The 20,376-nt window shown below is 41.4% G+C and overlaps 1 protein-coding gene across 13 annotated transcripts in view; it reads right to left on the bottom strand.

Moving 5' to 3' along the window:
* Positions 1-20,376, bottom strand: part of KMT2C (lysine methyltransferase 2C) — a 208,179-nt gene that overhangs the window by 74,547 nt on the left and 113,256 nt on the right. For 11 of the 13 annotated variants that reach the window (XM_065829905.2, XM_065829911.2, XM_065829907.2 and 8 more), the window contains 7 exons: positions 19,593-19,755; positions 18,722-18,893; positions 16,974-17,088; positions 16,084-16,256; positions 15,175-15,335; positions 12,772-12,885; positions 10,442-11,169 (listed from right to left, as the gene is read on the bottom strand). In XM_065829905.2, the coding sequence (XP_065685977.1) occupies positions 10,442-11,169; positions 12,772-12,885; positions 15,175-15,335; positions 16,084-16,256; positions 16,974-17,088; positions 18,722-18,893; positions 19,593-19,755 (1,626 nt within the window). The remainder of the gene's footprint in view (positions 1-10,441; positions 11,170-12,771; positions 12,886-15,174; positions 15,336-16,083; positions 16,257-16,973; positions 17,089-18,721; positions 18,894-19,592; positions 19,756-20,376) is intronic. The other 2 variants (XM_065829909.2, XM_065829910.2) reach the window with 1 other exon arrangement.

The following is a 20,376-nucleotide window of genomic DNA, read 5'->3' as shown; positions in this document are numbered from 1 at the left end:
CTCAGTCTCCTCCAGCTCCAGAGCCCCAGCTCCCTCAGCCTTTCCTCACACGGCAGATGCTCCACTCCCTTCAGCATCTTTGTTGCCCTGCGCTGGACTCTCTCCAGCAGTTCCCTGTCCTTCTGGAACTGAGGGGCCACAACTGGACACAATATTCCAGGTGTGGTCTCCCCAGGGCAGAGTAGAGGGGCAGGAGAACCTCTCTGACCTACTGACCACCCCCCTTCTAATCCACCCCAGGTACCATTGGCCTTCCTGGCCACAAGGGCCCAGTGCTGGCTCATGGTCACCCTGCTGTCCACCAGGACCCTCAGGTCCCTCTCCCCTACACTGCTCTCTAATAGGTCGTTCCCCAACTTACACTGGAACCTGAGGTTGTTCCTACCCAGATACAAGACTCTACACTTGCCCTTGTTATATTTCATTAAATTTCTCCCCGCCCAACTCTCCAGCCTGTCCAGGTCTCTGGATGGCAGCACAGCCTCTGGCGTGTCAGCCACTCCTCCCAGCTTAGTGTCATCAGCAAACTTGCTTACAGTCACTCTATTCCCTCATCCAAATCGTTGATGAATCTATTGAATAGTCCTGGTCCCAGCACTGACCCCCGAGGCACTGCACCAGACACAGGTCTCCAACTGGACTCTGCCCCATTGACCACGACTCCCTGGCTTCTTCCCTTCAGCCAGTTCCCAGTCCACCTCACTACCCAGTCATCCAGACCGCACTCCATCAGTTTAGCAGTGAGGATGCTGTGGGAGACGGTGTCAAAAGCGTTACTGAAACCAAGATAGCTTACCCTTGAGCAGATGAGGAAAGCTCAGGACACCTTCTGCTCACACAGCTGGGCAGCACTAACCCATGGATGCCCAAACCAGCACAACACGGCCCAAAGAAAATGTTTGTCTGTGACCAAAAAGCCTAATTAAGCATAAAAGTTGCATTTTAAAAATGCTAACGTTGCCCAAGTGATGCAAGCCACAACACGGACACGGTATTCAGTATAAATCTGCTTCCGAGGAGTTCAGCTATGCCTGTATGGGAATGGGAATGTGGACAATGTGCACTGTAAAAAACCCACCACCCCCACCACTTTACAGTTTTGTCCACACAAAGAGGTATTTAAGATACATAACTGATGACTTGTTTAGTGGCCGGAAGATTATCTCTGTGCATTCCGCTTCCCACCATCGACCTCCCTCTGCCAAGGTGCTTGAAATGAATACTCCAGGTGAAGCTCTGGTGCCAGAACTGCTCACCTGCACCTGGGCTCAGGTTAGGGTGCTTAGAATCGCAGAATCATTTCGGTTGGAAGAGATGCCTAAGATCATAAAATCCAACCATAACCCAACTCTAGCACTAACCCATGTCCCTAAGAACCCCATCTACACGTCTTTTAAACCCCTCCAGGGATGGCGACTCCACCACTGCCCTGGGCAGCCTGTTCCATGCCCGACAGCCCCTTCCATGAAGAATTATCTCCTAATATCCAATCTAAGCCTTCCATGGTGCTACTTGAGGCCATTTCTTGATTAAACAGCTCACATCGTAAGATTCTGTGCTCCTGTTTAGGTCAGCATCACCGAGACAACTCAGCAGATCAAAGGGATCAACAACCTCTAACAGGGAATAGTCTTGAGCTAAAATTCATAATGCATAGTAACTTCTTATAACAAGGCAACTCCAAGAAAATCTGTATAGCAACACAAAGAAAATCAGTGTATCATAGAAACAATCTTTACATCAATTGATAAGGGAGGCAACATGCTGGCTAAGGGTGAAAATTCAAGATCTCAAACATGCTGAAAATACTTAATCAACAACTAAAACTACCTACTCTTATTTGTGATGTGCAAAATTATTGCCCTCTTACGAAGATACACTTCTCTAGTCATTAAATATATTCAAAAGATTTAAAAGCTAATAGAATATGAAATCTGAATACGAAATATTTTGTCTTGCAAAACAAAATGAATTGTATATGATTCGTGAACCACATTGTTAAGAATTAAATTGGAAATTTAATCCAAGTTTTATTGTAGATCAGAAACATTTGAATTCTTTGTCAGATAAACTTAATTAAAAACACACACTTCCACAATACCACGAACAAATGAATTACATCAAAGAGATGCATTAATTATATTTTGGCTTTTAATTAATGCCTATTACCACACAACACTGAAGAGAAAGTTCTATTCAGTTCATTTACATCAGAACCATGGCAATAATTATGCACTGTGACAGAAACAGGAAGTTCTAATTCTCCATCATATTCTTGAGTCCTTGGAATTGAACAACACAGCTGCAAGTAAATTATAACAAAAGGAAACCCAGTGTCAGGAAGGGTCAGGAGATCTCACTAAATTACCACTGGCTGTGCTGAGCTGCTTAGCGCTTTAGGAAATCTGCTGCAATCACCAACGTACAAACCTGGATTTGCATTTTAATAGTTCATGTCGTTTGAGGGTTGTGAACAAAATTTCATCTGTTCAAAATATAGCTCCCCTGATCACAAGAAAAATCATCAATACGATAACAAAACTAATCCTTGAAAAGGACCCTTTTTCAACATCCACCGCCACAACAACGTGCTTAGTGGTACCATGTAATTCAAGACAGCAAAGAAGCCATAATCCTAAGAAAGAACACACATCCGAACTCATCACGGTCCTTTGCATTTTTCAGTGTCATTTCAGAAAACCTCAAAAAACACCTAGAAATTTGTAGTGAAACATATAACAATATCACCGACATCTTCACAATGAAAATTAAATACCTCTAATCATCGTCTTATCCATGGAACACATTCTAAAATAATACTTATGGTGAAACAAACAGTAGAAAGTTATTATTTGCTATTCGATATTATTCTACATAACATTCTCAATTCTTTACCTCCCAGTCTTAGGGTGTCGCATGTTGCAATGTGCTCCATTTATTGATTCATATTATGCTTTCCAGTACACAGCAAAAATAACTATTTCAAATTTGTTCAACTGAGATACACAGAATATACCAAATACCTTGACTTCAGTAAAGCCTTTGACAAAGTCTCTCACGGCATCCTCACAGTTAAATTGAGGAGGTGTGGTCTAGACAACAGAGTAGTGAGGTGGGTTGCAAACTGACTTAAAGAGAGAAGCCAGAGAGTGGTGGTCAATGGTGTGGAGTCCAGTTGGAGGCCAGTATCTAGTGGAGTGCCTCAGGGGTCAGTACTGGGGCCAATATTATTCAATATATTCATTAATGATTTAGACGAGGGAATTGAGTGTACTATCAGCAAGTTTGCTGATGACACTAAGCTGGGAGGAGTGGCTGACACGCCAGAAGGCTGTGCTGCCATCCAAAGACCTGGACAGGCTGGAGAGTTGGGCGCGGAATAACCTGATGGAATTTAACAAGGGAAAGTGTAGAGTCCTGCATCTGGGCAGGAACAACCCCAGGTTCCAGTACAGGTTGGGAAATTACATATTAGAGAGCAGTGTAGGGGAAAGGGACCTGGGGGTCCTGGGGACAGCAGGATGACCATGAGCCAGCACTGTGCCCTTGTGGCCAGGAAGGCCAATGGCATCCTCGGGTGTATTACAAGAGGGGTGGTCAGTAGATCGAGAGAGGTTCTCCTTCCCCTCTACTCCGCCCTGGTGAGACCCCATCTGGAATATTTTGTCCAGTTCTGGGCCCCTCAGTTCCAGAAGGACAGGGAACTGCTGGAGAGAGTCCAGTGCAGGGCAACAAAGATGATGAAGTGAGTGGAGCACCTCCCTCATGAAGAAAGGTTGAGGGAGCTGGGTCTCTTTAGTTTGGAGAAGAGGAGACTGAGGGGTGACCTTATTAATGTTTATAAATATATAAAGGGTGAGTGCCATGAGAATGGAGCCAGGCTTTTCTCAGTGGCAAAGAATGATAGGACAAGGAGTAATGGGATCAAGCTGGAACACAAGAGGTTCCACTTAAATTTGAGAAAAAACTTCTTCTCAGTAAGGGTGCCAGAGCCTGGCCCAGGCTGCCCAGGGAGGTTGTGGAGTCTCCTTCCCTGGAGACATTCAAACCCGCCTGGACACCTTCCTGTGTGACCTCACCCAGGCGTTCCTGCTCCAGCAGGGAGATTGGACTGGATGATCTTTCAAGGTCCCTTCCAATCCCAAACATACTGTGATACTATTTAAAGTATATCTCCACAGCACAAAATACCCATTTTCCATGGGAGGATTTATTTCAAACTAGATGTATGTCAGACTAGTCATTAATAAACTTAGGTGATAATCTAAGACTCCTACTTCAGAAATATGAAAAAGATCCAAGAGCAGTTCTGCCCCCGGCATAACTTTTCAGTTTATAGGTAAGGGTGGAGAAACTGCAAATTTTAACCTATATATTTTCTAACTCTACCTATATAATGATTTATACATAGCTCCCCTTTTGTTTAGAAGATGGATTTTCCCTTGTTGCTTCGAATCCAAGCAGTGATGGCTGCAAAAACACAGGGGGCAGAGGGGTTGTCACAACAGCAACAGCGACAGCACAGCCTGGGAGGGACTCGAGAAGCCTTTTTAAGCAGAACGTTGTCTTCATCGTTTGTGAGATGGGTTTCAGTCCTTTCAAACTAGGAGTGATGTGGTGGTGCTGCAGACGCATCCCTGAGGCCTATTACAAACGCAATACACTAGGAAATCACTTCAGATTACGCACAACTTCGCAGTTAATAGCAAAACTGAATAATTATTCAAATGAATTTTACTAGCAATTCTATTACTAGGTTTTGAAGGAAGGGACAATCGTTCAGCCTACTGCCTGGCACAATACATTAAACTCAAGGAAAACAAATCCAAATCAGAGAATATTCCTTTCCATGGACTCCCCTGACTCCAGTGACGCGTGTGTCTTACAAAACTGAGGAGCAATAGATTCAGGATCCAGACAATTTTTTTTTTCCTAGTCTTCTTCCTATGCAGGTCCATAAATCTATTACAATGGATCCATTAAAGGACATTCCAACATGGAAAACTACACATTACAAGTTTTAAATCATCTAGGAGAAAGCAGAGAATATTGCTGTCTGTGGGAACTGGCTAATGCTGGCTTGTTTTTGGGTTCTGGAGACTAACCGACTCTTTCTAAAGAATTTATTTTAAACCTGTGCAATCCTGGATGAGCAACTAGTTCTGCAATGCCAGTTCCTTTGCGCTTGGGAGCCACCGTTACCAAGTATTGGAGCCATAAGCACTTTAATCAATAAAAATAACCCAAAGCTCTTTAGTGTAACTTTTCTCCTATTTCACTGCCCTTTAAGGTTGCTAAGAACTCATCCAGCTGCAAGGTAACATCTGTATCACGTAATCCAAGTTCTGACACCAAGTGACACAGAATCACAGAATGTCAGGGGTTGGAAGGGACCTCGAAAGCTCATCCAGTGCAATCCCCCCGCCGGAGCAGGAACACCCAGCTGAGGTTCCACAGGAAGGTGTCCAGGCGGGTTTGAATGTCTGCAGAGAAGGAGACTCCACAACCTCCCTGGGCAGCCTGGGCCAGGCTCTGGCACCCTCACTGAGAAGAAGTTTCTTCTGATATTTAAGTGGAACCTCCTGTGTTCCAATTTGAACCCATTATCCCTTGTCCTACCACTGGCTGTCACCAAGAAGAGCCTGGCTCCATCCTCCTGACACTCACCCTTTATATATCTGTAAACATTAATGAGGTCACCCCTCAGCCTTTTCAAAGCTCCAGAGCCCCAGCTCCCTCAGCCTTTCCTCACACGGGAGATGCTCCACTTCCTTCAGCATCTTTGTTGCCCTGCGCTGGACTCTCTCCAGCAGTTCCCTGTCCTTCTGGAACTGAGGGGCCCAGAACTGTACACAACATTCCAGATGTGGTCTCACCAGGGCAGAGTAGAGGGGCAGGAGAACCTCTCTGACCTACCGACCACCCCCTTCTAATCCACCCCAGGTACCATTGGCCTTCCTGGCCACAAGGGCACAGTGCTGGCAACAGCATTAAGTCTTATTTTTAAACAGAAAGAGGCAGACCTCAGACTCATAAAATTAACCTGCTTTTGAGAAGGCAAAATTCCTTTTTAGTGACACCAGAACCACACCTGAGCTGCTTTATTCTGAACCGTGACATAGAAGAATTTTTTGCTTTCAGAATTGTTTTCTCCACTTTTTACTTGTTTGGGGTCAACGCGATCATGTCTGGACAGACAAGAAGTGAAACACTGTGTTAGGCTAAAATGTTTTAAATTAAGTGTATGTCTCTTGGTCAGTGCTGGGACCATGGAAAATAGGAGAGAAGGGCAGAAAGCAGCACTTTGCTCAGCTGCCTTTCCATAAGCCAGAATTGGGAGAAAACATCTATTTTGGACACAAAACTATCAAACCTGCCCCAGAGAATTGTCATATAGCAGAAACCAAACCAGACCCTGGCACATGAGGTGTCTGGGGAGCACTGAGAGCAGGTAGGAGAGAGCAGCAGAAAGTATATATATATGTATATGTATATATATATATATATAGGGGTGCTGGCACAAATACCAGCATTTTTTTTCTCTGGAGAACAAATACTAACAAAAAATCACAAATGCATTTTTTAAGGTGACATAAATTGAGCACAATTAGATAAAAACGCAAAGTGTTCTTTGGCAATCGAATAGATTTAGAGGTTTCTGTTCCAATCCGCATCTCTCCATTTGGAAAAGTACAAAATTCTTTAAAAAACCTGAATGTTTACAGCAAAAACAAACCAAAAAACCCCAACACTAAATCAATTTCTGTGTGCGATCCAAAAGCTAAAATATTTAACCACATGCCTTACCCACTGTGGGTTTGCTTGATTACATCTTGCTCAATAGGAAAGCACCTACCTGTAACACAACATTTCTAAATCTCTTTATTTATAGTCTCCAAACTGCTTTGCAACAGGTTTCAGTCCCTCGGCAAAGGTCCAAGTTAACACGGTGAACTTACAGCACCTGAGATAGTTCTGTCATTGTTTCAGACATATATATATATATATATATGTGTGTAAGTATTATATATACCACACTGCACAGTGACCTAGAAAAATCCAGCTGCAGTAAAACAATCACAGAATCCCCAAACTCAGTGGAAACAGAAGTCCTAATAATAAAGTCGGTTTTAGAAAGCACCTACTATACACAAGCTTCCCTATTTTTCAAAATGCACGTTATCTATGCGTACCAGACTTGTATCCTTCATGCCCAACATGGAAAATCAGATGAACAAAATTAAAAACAGCCTGATGAAGAGTCTGAATAAATCCCCGAGCCCAAATCTCAACCAGCTAATTAAGCTGAATTTAAGTTACAAGTAGAAGATGAGGAAAACTGTGTCTATTTTTCACTAATCAAGTATCCACGGGGTCTTCTCTTTTTTTCAGTCCTTAAGACAATTTTTCACCGATTTCCACCAGGTGCCGATTGTGTTAAAACTGAATAATCAATAGAAAATAAGAAAGTGCACTGGGACTTAAAGCTTTTCTTAGCAGAAAATTGCTATTCCCTTCACATTTCATCTCAATGGGTGTTTAAAGTGCAAGACACCGATCACCGAAATCAAAAGAAACCTTCACAGACTTCCAACCCACTTTTACAAGACAGATCATGAATTTTGCAAGCAACTTGTCCAGTTCTACAACAGGTACTGCTAAGCCGCTAAATACCTTTCTATTTTAAAACATAACGTGCAAGTTGAACTGATTATATTGATTTAGCATCACAGCTAGGAGCTGGTGTTACACCTGACTTCTAAACTGTAATTCAGCTCCGTTTTATTTGCATTACTCACACCACAATGTGAGTACTGTATACTGTATTCTACTGTGTAGATCAATGTCTATAATATATACATCAATGTCTATACTGTACATAGAATATACAAACTGCTGTTTTTACAGCCTTTTTTCTTTTGTAAGATGTGTATCTATTCTGTTACGGGCATTTTTGTGTTGGGTCCAGTCCTGTTTAACATCTTTATTGATGATTTAGATGAGGGGATTGAGACCACCATCAGCAAATTTGCTGATGACACCAAGTTGGGGGGCAGTGTTGACCTGCTGGAAGGCAGGAGGGCTCTGCAAAGAGATCTGGATAGACTGGAAAAATGGGCTGATTCCAATGGGATGAAGTTCAACAAGGCCAAGTGCCGGGTCCTGCACTTTGGCCACAACAACCCCCTTCAGCGCTACAGGCTGGGCACAGAGTGGCTGGAGAGCAGCCAGACAGAAAGGGACCTGGGGGTACTGATTGACAGCAAGCTCAACATGAGCCAACAGTGTGCCCAGGTGGCCAAGAAGGCCAATGGTATCCTGGCCTGTATCAAAAATAGTGTGGTCAGCAGGACAAGGGAAGTGATCCTTCCCCTGTACTCTGCATTGGTGAGGCCACACCTGGAGTATTGTGTTCAGTTCTGGGCCCCTCAGTTCAGGAAAGATATTGAGGTGCTGGAGCGGGTCCAGAGAAGAGCAACAAGACTGGTGAAGGGACTTGAGCACATGACCTATGGTGAGAGGCTGAGGGAGCTGGGGTTGTTCAGCCTGGAGAAGAGGAGGCTTAGAGGTGACCTCATCACTCTCTATAACTACCTGAAGGGAAGTTATAGTCAGGTGGGAACTGGTCTCTTCTCCCAGGCAGTTAGCAATAGGACAAGGGGACATGGGCTTAAACTCTGCCAGGGGAAGTTTAGGCTGGATATTAGGAAGAAGTTCTTTACGGAAAGAGTGATCAGGCATTGGAATGGCCTGCCTAGGGAGGTGGTGGACTCACCGTCCCTGGAGGTTTTTAAACTGAGATTGGACATGGCTCTTAGTGCCATGATCTAGTAAATGGGCTGAAGTTGGACCAAGGGTTGGACTTGATGATCTCTGAGGTCTTTTCCAACCTAGCCAATTCTGTGATTCTGTGATTCTGTGATTTACAGTTGGGGTTCAGCCTTCATGTTTTCCTCAACGGGTTCTCAGGTGGTGAACTGATTTTATTACCAGCATCACGATGTTGGTTCCAATGCAGAGCAGGGGCAAATAACACATTAAAATCAATACAGCTCTTATTGGAACACAAAAGAAGATAAATAAACTTCCCCGAAAGAAAACCTGAACTCATTTTAGACTACCTAAGAGGGTGAAATGTAATTTTAGGACTGTATGAATGTAACTACTTCTACATTTGTACAGTCCTAAAGTTACATTGGGCCCTTTGAAGGCCATTGCAAGACTGATGTGGCCCCGGGTGAAAATGAGTTTGACACCCCTGGTCTAAAACCTTCCCAATTTAATTGCTTATTTCTGTTACCTTTATTAAATACTCTCAATCCTTTCAGACTGCTCTCTCATATATTTTCTTAAGAATCAATAATTATGAACATGAAAAAAGGAAAGAAGCGTTCCATATATAAAAAGCTTTTTGAACACCAAGTTCAGAAACGCACGAAATCACCAACCCACAAGTCCCAAAGACTCAAACTTAATTGTAATGAGAACAAAAATGAAACACTAATTTGTCACACTGACTTAATTTTTGTGTAGAGTTTTGCAAACACAAAATAAATCCTACAGATTGATGAACCATTTTCCCCATGATTACACAACTTGAATACAGAGTAAGATGTTGCAGAAGGTGACAGATCTGAGGATTCATTTCACTTATCAAATTTAATCCCGGTCAAACCACAACGATTTGTACCACTCAGTCCTCACATGGTATTTGCTAATGTAAGAAAACCACAAAATTATTTACACCACCATTAAAAATGTCTATCAAGAAAATCTCCGGCAGTGTGATGGAAACAGAGTTGTAGTGGGTTTTTCTATAAAGCCAGTTTAAGAAACTTTAATATACTTTAAAAGTATTCGTCAAAATAAATATGTATATGAAAAATACTAACAGGCAAGTTAAAAGGCACAGTACTATGTATATCTGCATTTGTAGCGTACGTATTCACAGAATCACAGATTGGAAGGGGCCTCAAAAGCTCATCCAGTCCAATTCCCCCACCGGAGCACGAACACCCAGATGAGGTTATATTAAAAACATAACAAATTTTATTTTATTTTGCTGTAAGCATGAGTTGAAAGAAACGTTAACTGTCACTATAGAACCTTCATGATGTCTGGTCTTAAAATTATTTAACATGAAATTATCTTCTGGAAGTAAAAATTCCACACATTGACTTAGGAGAATGTATCGTAGAATTACAGAATGGTTTGGGTTGAAGGGACCTTAAAGATCATCAAGTTCCAACACCCCTGCCCTGGGCAGGGACACCTTTCATTAGACCTGGGCTTATGGCCTCATCCAGCCTGGCCTTGAACATTCTCACAGATGGGGCACCTACAACAAAAACATTCTAAAAACCAGGTGATTTTAATGCATTATACCAAAATTGGAACTATGTGCTTCATAAATATCTAACGAAATATTCAACATGCTTACCTGTCTTGATCTGGGTCTTCCAGGAGAAAACTTGCGCTTGGTGATGGCTGGTTTCCCCATGCCTATTTTAGGAGTGACTGATATGTAGGTGGTTGGGAGCGCGGACGCGGCAGCGGGCGGCACGCCGGGGGGCTGGCCGTGCTGTACGTCCCGCGCAGGATGCAAGTCTATGGAAACATCTGGCGAGGAAGACACATTTGTCTTGTTTATATTAACTGACGGGGGAAGCGAGGTGTAAGTCTCAGCTGGTGATTTTATGGGTTTGTCTCCAACTGGTGAACTATTTGCAAGACTTTCACTTGCACAAGTAGTTTCTACTTCTAGAAGAGCTGGTGTTTCTGACTTTTCACGCGTTTCTCCTTTTTCTACATCTCTTTGCACTATTTCCAGTTGTTGTTCTACGGGGATGCAAGTATCTCCTTTGCTTTCAGTCTCCTGCATTTCTGGCGTCACAGTTATGGTCTCAGGTACTGAAGACCGAGAGTCTACTGTGGGTACTTCTGATCCCTCCCCACTACCTCGTGGTGGCTGCGTCTCTTCCACTTGTTTGTCTGACTCCTGCTGTGCTACAGCTTGAACACCTTCTGGTGCTTCCAGCGTTTTCTCGGGCTGACTGTCACCAGACGCTGCCGTCTTTATAGGAGACGTTTCCATTTCAGTCAAATTAATTTCGACAGAGGTTTCTGTTTCCAGTTCTGGGGCCTTTTCTTCTGGTGATGTGCCTGTAACTAAGAACAAGCATGTTAAAGGCTCAGTCCAAAAAACTTACACAGGTGTGCTGGTCAACAAGTGTACGTGGTACACATCAAGTACACCAAGTCCATATCACTTTACTGATGTGAATTTAATACGTAGCTTAAAATACCCTTCATAAATCTCTTTCTTCATATCTACATTAACAGTAGTCTATGTTTCCAGTATATATTCCCATTGTTTGATCATTATTTTTCTTCCTTGGAAACATGGCAGGGTAAATCACAAGAAAGCAGACCCGAGGTTAATTTTTGAGGAATCTGAACACACATTTCCAGGTAGGCAGATAAAAGCAGCTTCTCCTTTTTCATTTCTGCATATTGAAGATGTATGCTAGCATAAACTAATGCATTTTGAGCAACTGTTCCAACACTTCCAAAAAGCAGACAGCTAAGAAGAACAGGACAAATACAAATAAAGAAAACATTTCCCTCCTATCGCTCTTTCAGACCTTAGCAAGCCACCTGAAATAAAAATATTCAGAGCTGGTTTTTAATTTATTGATGTCATGGATTTCTTTCAAAAATACCTGCCTAGCCTTCCAATGACCCAAATCAAGCACCTTTCATTCCCAACTTTCTTCACCAAGGAGTTCCAGCGTCGTGTCTCCATTCCATGGAGAACCACGTTCTTTGCTCTGAATGATTCTTCAGATCGTCCTTTGATGGACCCTGATTCTCTCACAGGCCACTTACTTTCTATTATCTTCTTAAATTCACACTGCTACAATCTCCTCAGCTACCACAGTTCAAAGCCCAGTATTTTATTATGAATCTGTCTTCACTGGTAGAGTTGATCACAACTAACCTGCAAGATACTTTTTTGCTTTGGTTTTAAATGTAGGTTTCTTGCCTGACTTAGAACAATCACCCAGCACTGGCTGGAGGTGGATGGGACGTACTGGAAAGTTCTTTGCCATCAGTAGCTAACACATTAAGAGGACTTGACCCAGAAACCATTCTGTTTGTATCCTTTTCTTTGGCTGGTATTTCATGTGTATGAAGATGCATTTATTCCCAGAACATAAATGATCAGCTAGTGCAGCACACCCTGTCTGGTTGAGTGTATTTGTTTATTAAACAAATTATCTTCATTTACAAAGGGAAAAAAATAAAATGAAAAATCCTTAACCGAAGATACTTGTGAAGTAAGAAAGAAGTTCTACAGTTCTACCCCCAAAAATGAGGGTAATTAATGCAATCCAGTTTCTTGCAGATACAAACAAAACAGACTTGAAGAGAAAGTGTGAGAAACTGTATTTAAATAGTAACAAACAGTGTTTTTTACCATAAACCTCCAGTGTACAAAAGCATTTAACTATATTTCCAGCTTTTGGAGAAAGCCAGTCCCACCAAACAAGTGAAACAGTTCTCTCTCCCACAAATATTCTGAAGACTATCTCTGCCTCCAAAAATTAGCTCTTCAGCAAAAAACTTCACACTCTTGTTTGAGAGTTCAGACAGTAGAACTTTTGTAATTTCTCTCCTACCATTTCTTTTTCAATTTATAAATTATCACAAATGTTACTGAATGGAAATGGGTTCTGAAGGTTTGGTACTGGCAAAACTCTTTCTTACCGTCTGTGACACATCCAACAGCTGATTCTTGAGCAGGGCCATCACCAGCAATGGGCTGTTCCTGAAATGTCGCATCCTCTCCACCACTTTCCATTTCCATTTCACTTGTACAAGCTTAAAGAGAGGCAAAGAAGTTATCAACATTGATACGATGTTTATTCTGTTACTCTGTCATCAGTAGTTCCTGTTGCTGTTCGGCTAAAGAGAACAATATTTAACGGTACGACAGGAGTTAGGACAAATCAGGTCAATTAGAAGGTTAGGGAGACTATATAATATTCCTTAAAGATTAAGAGCCTTTTTCTCATTAACACTGAAGCTATTTTACCTTTCAGACACTGAAAAATATCTGTAAAGCAATTATATACAGCTCATTTTGACAACTGAATTTACCCAGTCACAGAATCCTGCATTACCTGAGCGATACAAAAGGTCTTTTCTCAAACTCCAGTCTGCTAAATTCAACACAAAATGCAGCATGAAGGCTGTAAATATTTATACAAATACTATGATGGCTTATTGCATAGATATGAGGTTCCGTCTACTGTCAGCACCTGGAACACTGATTTTCAACTTACCTGTTCAACAACATGAAAACTCAGTTTTGCTGGTTTAGAACTACAGTACGTTAAATCGTGAGTTCCCCACATTAAATAAAGGAATTTGCATGGAAAAGGTCCTACCGAGCGCTTATCATTATAGAGCACAGAAACAGGAAATACTTATTTTTTTCTTCATGTAAAAGATTTTTCAATTAAGAAAATCCATTAAAATGCACTAGACAAAGTAGGAGCAGGGAAAATAAAGAATATGCTATGTGTTAACACAAAAGCAACAGATCCTCCATGGATGTAAGCACAAAAAGAGTCAAACGAATAGAGCTTTCTGTTCAGGAAAGTCTCTTTGAAGTTCAAAAAGGCAGGAGCTATTAGGTGATGCTACTTTTAGCACCTCAAAACTGATCTCAGACTCTGCCAACTTTAAAGTGATATTTCAGCTTTGAGGAAATGATCATTTATATTGGCTCCAAATCTGATTTTAATGTACAAAAGTGCTCTCCTGGGTATAAAACATGGCATGACTGCTCTGATGTAATAGCTCCAGATTACTCCTAGTAGTTGAGATGACAGTTCTGTTCTTCCTTGGGGAGAAGAGGATGCTTGTCAGTGCTTCTACCAGCTAAAATGCGAACAGAACTATTACTTCAAACTTCAGCCTTTCAAATAAACTTCTTACTTATTCAAAAGGGTCTTCAGTAGAAGACCGGGAGTTTTTCCAGAGTTAAGTGGCCAGGAAGGCCAATGGCATCCTGGGGTGGATTAGAAGACGGGTGGTCAGTAGGTCAGAGAGGTTCTCCTGCCCCTCTACTCTGCCCTGGGGAGACCACACCTGGAATATTGTGTCCAGTTCTGGGCCCCTCAGTTCCAGAAGGACAGGGAACTGCTGGAGAGAGTCCAGCGCAGGGCAACAAAGGTGATTAAGGGAGTGGAGCATCTCCCGTGTGAGGAAAGGCTGAGGGAGCTTGGAGAAGAGGAGACTGAGGGGTGACCTCATTATATAAAGGGTGAGTGTCAGGAGGATGGAGCCAGACTCTTCTCGGTGACAACCAATGACAGGACAAGGGGCAATGGGTACAAACTGGAACACAGGAAGTTCCACTTAAATTTGAGAAGAAACTTCTTCATGGTGAGGGTGCCAGAGCCTGGCCCAGGCTGCCCAGGGAGGTTGTGGAGTCTCCTTCTGTGCAGACATTCAAACCCGCCTGGACACCTTCCTGTGGAACCTCAGCTGGGTGTTCCTGCTCCATGGGGGGATTGCACTGGATGAGCTTTCCAGGTCCCTTCCAACCCCTGACATTCTGTGATTCTGTAAGTTTTGGATACTACTTGGATATCTTCCTAAACCTTCCAAATACACTTCCTGGGAGTCCAACAGGGTACCAACCTTTCAAAATGCAAGTGAGTTTCAAAGGTTGAAGTCACCACTTTTTCCTAATTTAAGTGCATGTGTACACTGACAAGAGTTTTTCTGATCATCTACATACATTTACTTACTGCCACTGCCTTTCATCCAGGATCATCTTTTTCATCATTTCTTCACTGCTCACAAAAGGCATGCACTGACATATACAGGCTAACATCAAAGTGAATGATTTATTTCCACAAAACATCAGTTTGAACACACAAAATGTAGACTCTAATTCAGGGTCCTGAAGCCAGAAAGCATAGTGAGAAGGCAGCTCAGCCACAGATTGCCTGAGAAGCTGCTGCTAAATAAAGCAATAGATGAACTCCACGGAGTAGAACATGAGTTTGGCTGGTTCACCAAAGACTTAGTGAGACAGCTGCAGACATTTACATTTGACGTTAGCATTTTGGAAATATAAAGATTACATGTGCTTACCTGTTATACTGTCAGGTTCAGGAATGAGTTCAGAAGTGTCCATGACATCACAGGACTGAGTCTGATCCCCTTCCCCTTGTTTACAAAGAGTGCAGACGTAATCTTTCAACTGAGACTCCAATTCACTACCTGGAGATCTGTCACATTCTACGTGAATCCACCTGGAGAGATTAATTCAGTGTGACTATGATCGTAATAATAAAAATATAAAGTATCCTAGTAAAAAATCAAGAAACAGCAGTGTTTTCCATTCCTCTGAGACAATAAAAAATTGCGTGACCAATGCTTTATTATGGAGTATTTTAGAGAAATGAGCATGATGCATCAGCGTATCAAGCAGTGAACAAATTTAAACGTGAACTAAACTGTCATTAAAGCCAATTGGACACCACAATGCGTACAGCAACATCAAGACGTTGCGCAGCAAGATACAATAGCACTGAATATGAAACGGTTTTACATTCTTACAAGATTCTCAGTAGTGCTTTTCTTTCAATTACTGGCATAGCAAACCCCATAAAATTAAACAGAGAACACCTACTTGAAAAATTAACAAAAACAGACTATTGCAAACAATCCTGTTTATACAAGTCTTTAAATTCAGGATGACGACTCTTCTAGTCTGCTTACTCACAAAATAGATTCAACATATAAAGCAGCAGCACATATTTCTCTGTATAGCTCAGTTAACTGCCAATTAATACTTATTTGCTAAGATTAAAGTAGGACTAGCTACTATTGTTCATTGTATTCAGGGCTGAAGGATCAAGATGTTGCACAACAAGATCCTATAGCACTGTACATCAAACAAACACAGCCCACACCCTGCACAGAAACGCATCCACGTCATCCAGCTCACCATAAGCTTTAGGCATTTTAGTACAATTTAACAAAACTTAGGGTTCTTACCTTTTGCACATGTGACAATGCAACATATCTTTCTGGAAGTCTTGGAGGCACAGTTTTTCACAGAAAGGACAAGATAAGTTGTCTTGCTGTTGGTAACAACTGTCACATACCAAACAATTATGGTGCCACTGACAACTTGTTCGTGTGCCACACTCAGCACATATTCTACAGTTCTAGAGATCACAAGAATTTAGTTGTTAATTACGATATTTCACAAGGTGATAGTACTGCCATTAACTGACATTTTCCTGGTTTGAATTACATTAAACAAAGTTTCTGTCCTTGATTACAATAACAAATTATCCAGGATCTGCTAATGGTGCACGAAGATCCTGTGCAACACCAACAACAGTTTCCTTATATTACTCCTTGACTTGAAAGTCAGGGAGGCTGTTTCTTATGAGACCAAACTTTATTATTCCTAACCTCAGTCATCATCTTACGGCTGCCACAAACCGACCAGGAAGGTAAATACACCTCACATACAGAGAGTCCCATAAATAATGTTTTTATTATTACTTACACTTACAAAGTTACTGATAAATGTAAAGGAACCCTTGAGCCAGTAGTAGTCGACTTCAGAGAGCCTCTGAGTATAGATTACACATATTACAGCATGCATTTTAGTTTACATTTTAGTTTAGACTAGATCATTAGGGCAGCTTTGATTAAGTGTAGGTGATCTGCTTCTGCCCGGATCCTCCACTTCTCTTTTCCCCCATAGGGACTGATTTACTATCCTACACAGGCCTCACAACGAAACACAAACGGGATTCCTTCAGAAACTACAAGCAACAGTAGTTCACAATACACCTAGAACAGCATAACGTGGATAACAAAATCTGGGACCCTATAAAGACAAGGAATTATTCTGAAACCTTTCAACTTACTTTACATTTCCAACCATTTGTTGGCACAGCATCCATAACTGGTTGTAGACAGAAAGTATGGTAGCCTTTGTCGCACGTATCGCACACCAACATCTTGTTGTCTTCCCCAGAATGCCTATGAAAAGTAACATTATTTAAAGAAGCTGTAACAAAAAGATCTATTTAATGAGAAGTTTAAACACAAAGACACATAGCTGAGCACATGAAAATATATGAATAGCATGTGCCAACAGCTCCAAAGATAATGCCCTATGATTACTATGATTACTTCAACAAGTGCTGAGCCTGTGCAACCATTCTAACTTCTAGAAATCAGTCCACACATATAGGCAGATTTACTGGCATTCTGTACTCAGATCCGTTCAAAATCTGCAATACATACTTTGTTTCTTTCTGAAAAGAAGATGCAATTGTACTTGTTCCTACAAACAGCCTATTTTTTCCAAAGAAGAAAACGAGCCAGCACCTCTTGACTATCAGAGCACCCACAATGTTAAACAATATGACTGCAAGAGCACAACTTTCAGTGATAAAACAGATTCGCAGAGAACAAGACACATAGTTTGGTAATATCTAAATATCTAAATGCATTGTGTTCTGCCTTAGTTTAAATCAATTAATAAATAAGTATGCAACAAGATTTACCTGGGTAAGTTCAGAATATGAGGCACCACACATACTATGTTCATTACCTGGGAGAGCTGGTATTTTAAAAACCAGTCAAAGCTCTCTCTTTGCATGGAGATATGCTTAAAGTGTTGTTCTTCAACACTGGCATAAAACTGCCAACCTGCCTAAGGTAACAGGTGTGAAAACATCCCATTTTCTTCTGCTTTTCCACTGGAAAGAGGGTTTGTTAGCAAATATGGTAATCACCCAGTATGATGTTTTTAGGGATACATTTTAGAACGTGCTTCACTATTATCTTCATTGCTGGCATTTGCTATCAGCTGGGTGGTACCAGGGAACAACCTTTAAAGTGGTGAATCCGAAATGGTGAGTGCGCTGCTTGGAAAGCAGCAAAGCGCTGGCTGAGCAGCTACACGAGGTTGTAGTGAAGTGGCTTTTTTCCTTTATACTGTCCCAGCTGATATGACTAAAGCTGGACAAAATTCTTACTTCTTTTCTAGGAAGGCCTTTAAACCACAACAAGCACTCACAAGCACCCTGCAGTACCCATCAGATTGGGTTATATGAGAACAAGGGTACAAGTGGTCAGAGTTTTCTAACTGAACACTTCCAAATAACCCAACAACTACATTTCATTGTCTGTTTGTCTGGTGTAACAATTCAATCATGGTCACTCATGTCACTTTGTTTCTTTGCTCAACTAAGCCACGTTTTTATTTTCATAATGACTCATTAACTGCCTCTGAAAGATATTACGAAATAGAAGAGAGGGCCTAATGCAAGGGGCCTCCCTGGTACACGGTGCACGCACGGCCCAAACGTCACCTTTTGATGTGTTAATCTGGTAAATTTGAGAAAAACCCTCTTGTATAAAAGGAGGAAAACATCAGAAGGTTTTGCTGCTCTCCAGAACCCACCAAGAGAATGATAACTATGGGGGTACAATGTGCTAGAGTTCCAGCTCAGCTCTTTTATAATAACACTCCCAACACAAGGGTTTGTTCAGCTACTTAATATAATATCATAACAGATATATCTGGGCAAATAAATAGATATTTTAAAATCAGAGCACAGAGATTTCACCCCATCCTCCTCCCTGTCCTTCCAATCCCACTTACTTGCAGTTCTGGCACACTTTGCAATCGGGACACTGCCAACCTGCTCTTTTCAAAGGCGTGACTTGTATGTCCAGGCACATCCCATGGTAGTGCTGGCCACAGGTAGTACAAAAGAGTTGATCCAAGAGGTCTCCAGGGCTGTCGCACACTGCACAATTTGCTTCTTCCTTTGCTACAGAGAAATCATTTTTTCAATTATTATTTCGTTCAAAATTACGAACAATTCAATGAACCTAATGAAGCCGAGAGATTCTTCAGCAGTTCTTATGCAGAAGAAACTTGATCGTTCTTATGAAATTCGAATTTAATTAATATACTTAATAACTAGCCCCTTTCATTTGGTTTTCTGATATACTCAACTAATCTTCTTGTAACAGAAAGACATTCATTTTAAATCTTAATAAAGTCTTACCAAAAGAAACAGTTTTATTCCCCTCAAGATAAAAATGAGAGCTTTAGGACCAATTCTTCTTTGGAACAAGTAAAAAATAAAGCTCCTAACACAGATCTGAACCTATTACTTAGCTGAAGTGTTTGCAGTATGGGTGCTCTAACTTGAGTTAGGACAAGTAAGCAAGTGTATGGATTTGAACTAAACCCTGATGGAAGACAAGCCTTATGAGTAAATCCTTTCCATGTTCTGTCATTAAAAAAACAACAAGAAAACTCAACTAACTCTTCAGTGCAACACTGTCAGTCTTTAAAAACAGAAGAGTATGAACTTGCATCTTTCTTGTACCTGAGCACACATGAATTCTGGGGTATGTGAACGACAAAAATAGGTCTAAAAGTGCTCTTAAGCTGGTCCTACCACAGAGTCGCTTTCAGAAAACCTGGTACTAATTGTACTGTTTGAATACCGAGTACTTACATCTCTCAGGAGCCTGATCAATATGGTCTGGACAAAGGAGGGACAAGTTACTGAAATCCTGAAACGTGCCTGCTCCAGCAGCACAGGGGTAATGGTACATCTGGGTACATTTCTCTTCACAGCATTTGATAGTGGCTCCAAGGTGCTTACAATATGCACATCGCTGAAAGACAAACAGAACAAGTCATTCAAAACCTGATTTTCTGGGGAGTTTTTCAGCCAAATCTGCTTCCCAGGTTCATTTAACAGGTAAACACCTCAGCCAGCACAACCCAGTAGATATTGAGAAGAAAACCAGCAGACTCTTTCAACAGGACTCCCAGATTTTTCCAACTTCAAAAGTTCAACGAAACCCACACACTAAATGCACCCTGATCGAGATTCTTCTTGTCATAGAAAAGCATTTTTATCCTATGTTTTCTAACTTGAGCGATGCCTTCAGTAAAGAGTTTGGAGGCTTACTGTGAGGAATAAAGGCAGATCGCACTATGGTGCCAATAGGTTATAACTAAAAACCACATAGCTCCATAAGTCGCAATGTAGAACTGTAGATACTGTAATCAGAAACGCAAATGGAAATGAAATACCATGTTCTACTGCAAATCTTATTAACATTATACAGTTCTCCCTGGGATGATAATGCATTACATAACCTAGCACTTTCTTCTCGTCTCTCCTTTCGAGGCTACACAAATACCACCACCAAACTTCGAAAAGTCATAAATACGCACGATTATTATTAGAAACCATAGTCATATTCGTAGAGAAGTAATTTCTCAGGAAG

This window comes from Patagioenas fasciata, chromosome 2 (assembly GCF_037038585.1).
Source record: "Patagioenas fasciata isolate bPatFas1 chromosome 2, bPatFas1.hap1, whole genome shotgun sequence".
Classification (NCBI taxonomy): domain Eukaryota; kingdom Metazoa; phylum Chordata; class Aves; order Columbiformes; family Columbidae; genus Patagioenas; species Patagioenas fasciata.
The sequence above is the reverse complement of the archived record's forward strand: the minus strand, read 5'-3'. Positions and strand labels throughout refer to the sequence as shown.